This window comes from Diadema setosum, chromosome 5 (genome assembly GCF_964275005.1).
Source record: "Diadema setosum chromosome 5, eeDiaSeto1, whole genome shotgun sequence".
Lineage (NCBI taxonomy): Eukaryota > Metazoa > Echinodermata > Echinoidea > Diadematoida > Diadematidae > Diadema > Diadema setosum.
Genome location: NC_092689.1, coordinates 40,488,265 through 40,498,974, shown reverse-complemented (window position 1 = coordinate 40,498,974; position 10,710 = coordinate 40,488,265). Strand labels below are relative to the sequence as shown.

Sequence of the window (10,710 nt, the reverse complement as noted above, 5' to 3'; positions counted from 1 at the left end):
TTTTTGTTTTGTTTTTTTCTTATCAAATTGATAGATCTTTACCTCTATGATGGTGTTATGAGTTGTCTTTTATATGACGGAATGACTGTAGCCGTCGACTTCGATGGACACAGGATTTGTAGATGCGCATACGAAGAAAAACAAAACACTGTGTATAAACATGCTTTGATGAATCACAAACGAAACATGGAAACAGACACTCGGTGTTCCACAACGATCGAGTTTCTTCTGTACAATGCACACACAAGGAGATATACACAAAGGTATGCTCACAGAAATCGGGAAAACAAGATGCTAACTCTCGCGTTTGTCAATGTTGTTATTTGGGGGTCTGTATATGCACCATGAGTAGGCCTACCTGCAATCACGCCATTGCATTATGTGTAATGCACATTATAGACCTTGGGCACGAAGACACATGAAACATACGTAGAAAAACAGACTGTTTACCAGATTGTCAACTTTTATTTACAATACATCAAAAACACACATAAATCAACGAAATTGAACATTTCCCGATGCAAACGAATATATCAACAACCATACATTTTTCTTTTCATACACGCACTGAACTAATAACAAAAACTAGAAATTAGAAACTTTTTGAAGTTAGCATGGAGAAAGCCATGTATACCTTTGTCACGTACTTTCAGTGTACTTACCCGGAGGAGGAGTAGACGAAAAAATGCGGCATGTCGGCCATTTCAGAGATACATACATTCAATTTAGGGGCAAGCTTTCAACAAGATTTGACATCACTTTCCTATTTCTGCGTTTTCAATGCCTTAATTCCGTTACGGACAATTTCTTACGAAGATGTATCTTCGCTGGTTGCATAATATGCAAGAGAAATGACCAATGGCGACACTTTTCCTCCTTGGCAAGACGGTGAATCTACAAAACACACTTTTGTTACCTATGTCGACGCAATGTTCTATTTTCAGGCAATCTACAAAACCTGGTGGGCAAGACATTTTGTCAGTTAAGGGATTTGAAAAATTATAAGAACAAATTATTGGTGAGCCTGTTCCCAAGATTTTACATAGTAGTCTTTATGCTTAAAGTAATATCCTGGACTACATGTTTATTGGGGAATATCAAATGAATACGAGTTCTCTTAACTTTTTCGTCTTTCAGGGGTCAATATGAATAGAACTTGAGTAAAGCAAAAAGTAAAAACAAACAATGAAATACTTATCCTCATTTATCCATACTTATCCTCATATCTTATCCTCATATGGCACGTACTGAGATGATGTCGAGCACCGCATGAATTTCAAAATGTTTTATGACTAGAAAAAAAATGGTTCAAACATACCGATGAAATTGCTTTCTACCCACGAAAGTTTCAGAAACAGGAAACCAATTTTTGTCAACAAAGAGACAACATTAGAAGACCATGTAAAAGTATGAAAAGTGACAAAGTGTTATCCATGGCCGGATGCCGAATTTCGATGTACACTGTTTAAATCGTGTTAGAACGCTTCTAGTTTTCTTTTTCTTTCATGAATCATTTACGAATTGAAACTAGCTGAGCAAAGACAGTCATCATGTACAAGAATTGATAGAATTTTACATTGTTGGAGAAAAAAAAAATCAGATAATGATGCAGTAATCCCATATTATCAAAATGCGCTCTTCCGAAGTCTTCGTTAGGCAAACGTGAAAATTACTATTTTTATGTGGCGCTGTTTAAATCATCTAACTCCTGCTCTATACAACAAGTGCAGATTAGTATGCCATTTTCCTCGCAGTTAGGTATGAAAAACACATCGACATTTTTCTAATAATATCTAAGCTTGTCGACAAACGAGTTTTCTAACGATAAAGGTTCACGTTGCGGGTAGTTCTTCTGTCCATCTCCCAGAGACAATCACGTCGTCGGACCAATGAAATTAATAATTTTCCTGCAGCTATGAAAATATCCACCTTTTCCTTGTAATACTGATGTAGGCCTATGTCCAACCCTACATCCCGGATGATCCTGCTATATCTTTCCCCGAGATCGTGTATTGGTGACCCTGTTAACCGAATTTCACCCGAGGACGGACTAATGACATTTTGCTTAGATCACTTGTGAATAAGAACGTGTCGCAGAACTTGCCAAGTACATCACCAATGACTTTCTATCTCTCCGTGAGGAACATTTCAATCTAGCATAGGCTTGTTCGCTAGTCCATGATCTTCATGTCCTCCATATGTATGGATAGAAGAGGACATTCATCTCCTTGATTATTCCGAGTTCTCCGGTCACACTGTTCATGAAACAGTTCGTATCGCTTTCGATCTCAAAATCGCGATTTGAGTTTAAAAAATGGACCATCACAAGCCGCAAACTTTATCCCCTTGGTCCAATGAAGTCTTTTTACCGTGACGTGGTGTACTTGGTGACTGCCTTGGTGCCCTCTGAGACGGCGTGCTTGGCCAGCTCTCCCGGGAGGAGAAGACGGACTGCCGTCTGGACCTAGAGTGAATGCAGCAGGGAAGTAGGAGCATCTAATTAATCAGGGAACAAATTTTATTGACCAAATCGACAATACATTCATAAAAAGGCCAGATGGCTCCCGAAATAGTACCTACTGGCGTGCTGCAATAATTATGTAATTTTATCTTCATAGTAAGCGCTCAAAAGAATGAGTAAGAACCATCCTGAAAAACAAAACAAAATAGAATCCGACGCGCGCACACACACACACACACACACCAAGAAATCCAAACAAAAACAAAACAAAAACAAAACAAAAACAAAGAAACTAAAACGCGTACTTATTATCTAATAAGTTGAAAAATATCCATGCAGCAGAATTAAGACATGAAAGCCGTATTTGTCAACTCGGATATCTAAAAGTGAAATAAATGTTGTGATGCTCCGTTAACTTGGGACCACTATTGTCGTCTAATATTATGCTTGAGAGATTAGTTTCTTTTCACAAGATAAGTTTTCTTTTCTAATGATGGTTATTATATTGGCGATGTGTAGCTGCACGTTCCTGACTGCATTAATGTAAGAGACACTAGTCAGATGGTCACTCCAACTGGACATCATTGCCGGGCAGGTCAGAAAAGTTCTCGAGGTGGAATTTTCAACCTTTTACTTTGAAATTGTCTGACTGTAACAACTAAGCAATATCAATTACCGAACACCAAGCACCAAACATTATCCTAAATTTTGCCATTTCATAATTGGGCACAGACATAATCTTTCATGGAAATTACTTTTAGAACTCTGCACTTCTGCGTGAGCAACTGAAAACATTGGATGGCACGCCCATAATGAAAGCAAACGCCGTTCGACTGCGTCAATTAACGACACCATTTAAAATGTTTTAAAAGGTTTATTGAATTGAGGGATAATAATGCACATTACTATGGCGTTAGTCAGGCTAACTTTCCGCCAAATTATCAACCTTTGAACGGTCAGAAAAGCACGAGGCAAAGCCGAGTGTTTCGGAATCATCTGATAATTTTACCAGTGCGCGTTCAAGAAATGTGCCTTATTTGTTTTATAAAAATGTTTGATATAATCTTCATTCCGTGGCAGCCATTTTTGCAGGATTCGCATGCCAGCACTAGCCCCATTCAATGCCCCTAAGCAATGCAGCCGAGCTCAGTCGTTTGTAGGTGTTTTAGTTTACTAACGCTCGATTAAAATAAAAAATGGGTCTTCAAGAGTATTAAAAAGAAAAAGAAATTAAAGACTTGACACGTGAGAGTTCTCACTAACCTAACCATTCGATTAGGATCCATATTAACTTTGATAAAACATTATGTACTCTCAAAAGAGAGTTCCCGAGTTCGAATCATTTTAGATGCTTACATCGTTTGGTAAGTTGCGCAACCCATCTAACCCAGATATGAACATGGGTGCCTTGTGATATTGGCGTAACAATGACACAATCGTACTCGGGATGAGCAGTGAAAACACACCTAATGAGGCTGTCAAGGGCAAAACGTCTTGTCATAACAGTCAATAGTAGTTTTCTAAAATTCAACGATTCGCCGACTGGTTCGTGAATTCCGAGTAACTCGCTGCTTTTGAGAACCAGATCTATACACCCTGAATTCGATGTACTGGAGGTTCCAATTTATTGGAGGTTGCCATTTCTTGTGGCAGTGGGGTTAATTGAGCGATAGCCAGAGGAAAGAGGTGCTCACCTCGCGACTGCTAATGGTGTTCTTCTTGTTGTACTGTGCCAGGCGAGAGGACTCTGAGGCGATCCGCTCGAAGATGTCATTCACAAAGCTGTTCATGATCGACATGGCTTTGCTGGAGATGCCGGTATCAGGATGGACCTGTCACAGTCAAATAAAGAAAATGTCATTCAATTCACTTTAACACGGGCAGATTTCACACCGTCAAGGTTCAAAACGAAAAAAAAAAAACAAGCAAAACAAACAAAAACAAGCAAGAACAAAAACAAAACGGAACCCACGCACACACGCACAAATCCTGTAAACACTAGCAATTAACCTGCTCGAAACCTTCCAAGTTCTGGAACTTTTTTCCGAGCGGTTCGTTGGACTCTGGTAGAAGGGATGCACCTGATCTCTTAGTATAATGCTGGAAATAATGCATATTTTCTGATGCTTAATCTACACCGGTGTCCACATGGAAAATTCCTCATTTGTTTTAATTATGAGCAAATTGATACTTTCTACCCCGAACGTGAGAAGCAACTAAATTCATCTTGAAATTGGGCAACTCTTGTTTCCGTGCGTCATTCATTGCAGTACGTTTTAAACTAAAATATGAGAATTTTGTAAGATATGGGTTTGCCTTTATTTCGAAGAAGTCAGGCTAGACAAATATTAACAATGTCCAGACACGTATATCACCAAATGCAGAGTCCGTTTATTCTCGAGACTTGACGATTTGTTCACATTCTCTGCGTATCGGTATTTATTGAAGCCATACCTGTTTCAGGACTTTGTAGATGTAGATATTGTAGGATTCCATACGGCGACGCCTCCTCTTCTTTCCCGCGGACACGGCTGAAGCCAGAGCCTTCGCCTTCCCGGCTTTCTTCTCACCTTTACTTACTGCCCCCTTTGGTGCCATTATCAAACTGTCGGGAGGAAAATTTCATCGACATGCACATTTTGTACAAAATGTACGATAACTTAGTATTCTGTTCCCTTATAATCTCGATTATTTTGCAGATATAGATCTATATAACTGTTCATTCTTAAGTAAAAGCTGCCAGATTTTTCTTTTCACGTAAAAGGCTCTAGCTTGACGAAGACTCTGACAATGCACTAAGACGATTAAATTTACACGTTTAACGTTTACACCCCCCCCCCATTACTCGTGTAGCTACAGGGATGAGACACACCTGAAATCTCGGGGATAGATCTGCATAAGCGTGCAATGATTTATAATGTTGTAACGATAATTGTCCCGTGAAAGAAAACACCGAAATCTACAAGAGGGGAAACAGTTTAAAAATCAAGCATTAAATTCATACTAGACCTAGACATAAATTTATATGTCTAGAACACTCTACATGGGTATAGAACCGAGTTATTTATTTATTTATTTTTTTTTTTTTTTGCGGAGTTGGTCACTGCCTAAATTTCATACGATGCATCCAAGTAAAGGACCCAAAAAGGTAATTCAACATCTTATGGAAGCTCAGTCACGTCGGTAGTTGCACACAGATTAAAGATAACATCCAATACTGATTTATTCTTCTTTCGAATACCTGCAAAACCTGCTGGAGGGGATCACGCGGTTTAAGTAAGACTCCTTTTTTTAGGCACACGTGGCAGACCATGTTCGCTGACTGATCAGTGGAAGATCAGAATACCCCCTGTATGTTTGTCACGGTCACTTGTTGGAACCCGATTTAAACATACTATGGATCAGGATGATGCATAGATTTACAGGTGAAAAAAAAAAAAGAATGAGCGGACATGAGAATTAACAATAGTCTAAAAAGCAAGTCAAATCTCTCAACATTCACTGAAGATCAGTTTTCACATTACGGAAAGTAAAAATGAAATGGCTAAAAGGTTATTACCTTTAACAACTGAACCCAGGAAGATGAAGAGACGAATCAGATTCAGAATAATCAGGCTCTCTAAGAAGATTTGGAAGTGTCCGTCGTTACAACCGAAGTGGAAGGATGAATTTACTAGTTCTCAAATCTGGGGCTGAGCTTGGCAGTGGCTTCGCGGCAAGTGACTCAAAGAATCCAATTCCCGCCGAAACGCAGTTCGTCTGACACCGTTCATAACTGTTCAGCTGTAACATGTAGATTAGACGATACCAAAAGAGCCAAAAAGGGGGAGTATTTGATTTCCACAGCCAGAAGTCGATCTCCATGCACATATTCTTTCTCTAGATAACACATAGTAGCAAGCTTGCTTTATGTGTAATATTGTCAAGTAGGCATTTAAACAATCAAGTTCGAAATACTGCTGATTATGTATTTCAATCAGCTGTATTATCTATCAATATCGGTGCTTTCATTATAGAAGACATTGAGCCATCATGACTGACGTGGAATGACCCAAGTTGAATCGCATTGTTTTCTTCCAAGCATGCTCACATACAGTCGGCACCATACAAATTCTTCATTAAGGTCATTACCTGAGCTTGCATACGTAATGAGCATGTATTCAGACTGTTTGATAACTCTCCTCGCGGACCGCATAACAAGCTATTCAGTTCAGCTGTCTCTACATACCACATTTCTATGCATGGAATTTGTTTTGCATTCATAAGCTGTTATGTCAGATAAGCCATTGACAAGTCTTTTCCCGCTCAGGACACACCTGTGACTGAAAGTTGAGTGTGGATTTCGCACATGACTACAGCTAAATTTACTTGCATCTTTTTGATTGTCCGTTTTATTTGAAGCGACGAACACGCTGGTAAGGAACTGACAAATTTATAGTTTCAAGGAACTATCATAATAAAACCAAAGATTTAATGCTGAACGCTTTGCTTGAAAGTAGGCCCTATTGCTTTCGAGATTTTGTTCTCTTCTTTAAGATATTATTCAAGGGGAAACTTGATATGGGCGTGTCAACTCGTTATTCAAAATCACTTTATGCTGATGCTCGTCAATCATCTTCAATAAGTTGAGTAAAACGTTATGAAAATGTTATACGTACACAAAGGTATACCGTCATTCAATTAGATAACAACGCTGATGCTAATACTGATGCTAATACAAACAATAAATGAGAACAGTACTTATTATAATCATCATCATTATTATTACTACTATTATTAATATGATCATTTTTATGCAGGATAGCATATTTAGTGTAGCCACTGCTCTACCACAGGGCTCTGCCATTAGGGCTCTGCCCTAGCGTTGTCTTAGACCCATGTACCATGTACCTTGGTCGAGGGACACACATATCTTGTCCAAGGACGTATAGACGCTTGTATCGCGGGATTCGAACTTGGGACGTGCCACTGAAAGTCGAAAATCTTATCCACTATGCCACAGTGCCCCAACTAATCAACGTTAACTTGCAGGGTAGAGGAAGAAAGAGGTTACAACTCTATATTATTCTGGTTGCCAGAGCTGAACCTTGTCTTACCGTCCGCTCAATGCTTTTTAAAAGGTTTTACCCTATTTTAAGGGTGTTCAATTCGAATCTGGATGTTACAACTTTTGCAGACTTGACGTTTTGGAGATACTCAAGATAGCATCTCAAATCGCCATCAAAAATCTTGGATTTCTCAAAACCCTCAAGGATGCAAGAGTTACGTCAACCAGATTCGGGTTTAGCACCCTCGAAATAGGGTATAACATCAAATCTTTTCAGTTATTCACCGTAATATATAATATAAAAAAAATAGGAGAATTTAGATTTTTGACTGTGTCAAAAAAAAAAAAAAATGAATGTGTCAAAATTCATGGGAATGGAAGAGTTGCACCATCTACATTCAGATTCGGACTCCCAAAATAGGTTAGAATGATTTCTTTTCAATTTTTCACCGTTATTCAGAACTATATAAGAATTTCAGATTTCGGCAAACGGAAATGTCCGCATGGGAAACATTTCCACATCCACATACACGCGAGCACACGCACACACACGCAGGCTGTGCTTTTATTATTGTGTTTCATCTCATGTAACTGAACTCGAAAGTATCTTACTCTGAAGAATCAGCAGAACGATCCTCAGGTGTCTTTGAATAGCGACGTTTATTCATTCGAAAATAGATATACCAATTCAATACAAACGTCATGATTGTAGCTTGTAATATACACCATTAATGACTGTCAATATTCATGTACATGAAGAACATGAACAGAATACAACGAAAGTCCGTGCACACGTTATACATAACAAAATAATTATACAGTATTCAAGAACCTGTTCTTACATAAAGCTCACGGCAAGTCTGAGCAGAAGTAATCAGTTTAAATACATCTCCAATTCGGCCTGTCTTATCGTCTCGGACGTCCAGTGTGGAGGATGAGACCCAAGAGACGTCGCCCATCGTTCTTATCATTTTTAGCCAAGAGTTTTTCTTGTGACAAAATACAGAATAACGTGGAGTCCCGCTTCTATCTTTCAGTGGACAAGACACACAGGAAAGGAGTCAAAGTAAGAAGTGAAACTTAAGAGATACCTGACAAGAAGAGATCAAGAAAAACAAAACAAAACAAAACAAAACAAGAGACCCGGGATCTCGCGCTCACCAAATACCTCCCAATTACGCTGTATTTAGACAATTTGACTTTGAATTAAAAAAAGAAAAAGGTAAAAATGTAAAAACTTGCTCCCAATAGACCGTTTCTGTAATCTATTACAATTTTTCGATGTTTCTTTTCCTACAGCCTAGTAGTAGTAACGAAGTATTTCATTCACCTGCTCCCCGCCCCCCCCCCCCATTAACTTCCATACGCAGGAATTCATTTAGTGGTTGCAAAGTAAAAGGGCAATGTGGTTGTTAAAGGCAACTTTTGTGCACAAAATTTACATGCCTAAAATATGAATAATTTTCTGATCCAACTCCCCGGTCCCCGCCCGATCTGCTATAAACAAACTTCACAAACTCCAGCAACCAATTTACTTAATCATAGCACTAACTTAGCTTATCCCTTCTGGTTCTACAGAAGATTCATAAAAAATTCTTAAATTTGGGGCCTTTTCCTCCCCCTTCCAGAGGCATCGTGCCCCATGCGGGGCCCACGTATGGGAATGAGCACATTTGCGCAGATTATATTCTATCAGTCTTGATAACTCATAACTCATAACACAAACTTAGCCTATTACTTAATTTTTGAAAGATTTGTAAACATTCCTTCCTGTGGAAGTTTTGTCTGTCCCCCTCCCCCCCTGGCTGTACTTCAGGGGCCCCCAGATGAGGAAAGGTGCCCATTTGTACAAAATTCATTCTATCACCCAAGAGACAGCACCCGCCGGACGATTGATCGCAATAGCTCACTTGATCCTTTGTCTCTATTGAGCTGAAAAAGATGACACGAAGGGAGAAATATCACAGGCCTAAAGCCATAGTAAGTTACTAAATACATCTCATATCATGGACAGATTAAGATATCCCTGTTGGTCTAAGTGACTATATACACACTAAAAAATAAAGGTTCAAATTTGCACCCTATTTGTCCCTATACCAGCACCCTGGGGTGCACATTTGTACCTTTTATTATGCAAGTAGAAAATTAAATCTTTTTTTAATATTTATATTCGTACCTAAAAAGATGCGGACATATCCATTAGAGTGTAAGTTTGATCTTACGAGTAAAACCTTGGTACTCGTGGTCCAAATGTTTAATTGACAATGCATTAATGTTTATGGTGCATGTTTGCACCCTTGATTAGCGCAAAACTGAGGGTGCAAATGCGCACCCCTGCAGGTTCAAAATTCAGCATATTGCACCTCAAAGGGTGCAAATTGCTTATTGCAGTGCAAAGTTGCACCCATTTGGGTGGTTGTATAGGGACAATTTTGGGGTTCAAATTTGAACCCGTATTTCTTAGTCTGTACATAACGATTGTCCGTAATGTTCTTTCAGCAGTTTTCACTCAGTTAAGAGCCATTCTTCAAATGTTTCTGAAAGGAGCAGGATTTGTGACTACGCATTAGACAATGATGTTCTAGCCTTCATGAAAGGTATATTGTCAAATATTTCAGATCCAACTTTTGAGCAAGGAGTCTCGGAACTTTTGGTTAAAAAAATGCTTTAACAAAAACGGAGAAAATCCAAAACAAAAACCACAAGGAAACTCATGACTTTTTGCGAGTCACATCCCCCCCCCCCCCTCATCGAAAATTGGGCGGGGGGGGGGGGCGGAAATAAGGAAAGAGAGAGTTGTATACCACTGGCTGAGGGCAGAGAAATCGAACACACATCGGCCTATTTCAGCTGCAACTTGGAATGCATCTTGGCATTACTATACATGTATAGATGTCGAAAAATAGTAAGGAGCTGTAGAGCAGCTTCTCAAACAAATCGTATTACTAAGAATAAGAATGACTTAAATTTTACAAGCATATGAAAGATAAGATTTCTAACTTGGTTTGAAATGTCTCGCACTTTTAGTTAAATATGTGTTTTTGTATACCAACGAAACGGACCAACTAAAAGCCATCATATAATGATACAATACTTTCCTGTGAAAGAAAGAAAATGTAGATTTTATATTTTTCTTGAATTAAAGAATAGCACGTTGCTGCACGTTAAAAAAGTGATATACAACATGAATACAGTAAAATGC

The 10,710-nt window shown here is 38.8% G+C and overlaps 1 protein-coding gene across 1 annotated transcript; it reads right to left on the bottom strand.

Annotated features, from left to right (window-relative positions):
- Window positions 1-1,853: 1,853 nt before the first annotated feature.
- Window positions 1,854-6,191, bottom strand: LOC140228278 (late histone H2B.L4-like). The gene is made up of 4 exons (XM_072308503.1): window positions 6,021-6,191; window positions 4,916-5,066; window positions 4,156-4,293; window positions 1,854-2,464 (listed from the first exon to the last, which is right to left on the bottom strand). Exons 2-4 carry the CDS (start codon window positions 5,057-5,059, stop codon window positions 2,366-2,368), a joined length of 381 nt encoding a protein of 126 aa, XP_072164604.1. The 5' UTR covers window positions 5,060-5,066; window positions 6,021-6,191; the 3' UTR covers window positions 1,854-2,365.
- Between the last annotated feature and the right edge of the window lie 4,519 nt (window positions 6,192-10,710).

Bases quoted from the DNA above. Each gene is read 5' to 3' on its own strand.
- LOC140228278 (XM_072308503.1), bottom strand. From the start codon at position 5,059: ATGGCACCAAAGGGGGCAGTAAGTAAAGGTGAGAAGAAAGCCGGGAAG. The intron at 4,294-4,915 runs GTATGGCTTCAA...TGACTGTGACAG, and splicing joins TCTACAAAGTCCTGAAACAG to GTCCATCCTGATACCGGCAT. The intron at 2,465-4,155 runs GTGAGCACCTCT...CATTCACTCTAG, and splicing joins ACACCATTAGCAGTCGCGAG to GTCCAGACGGCAGTCCGTCT.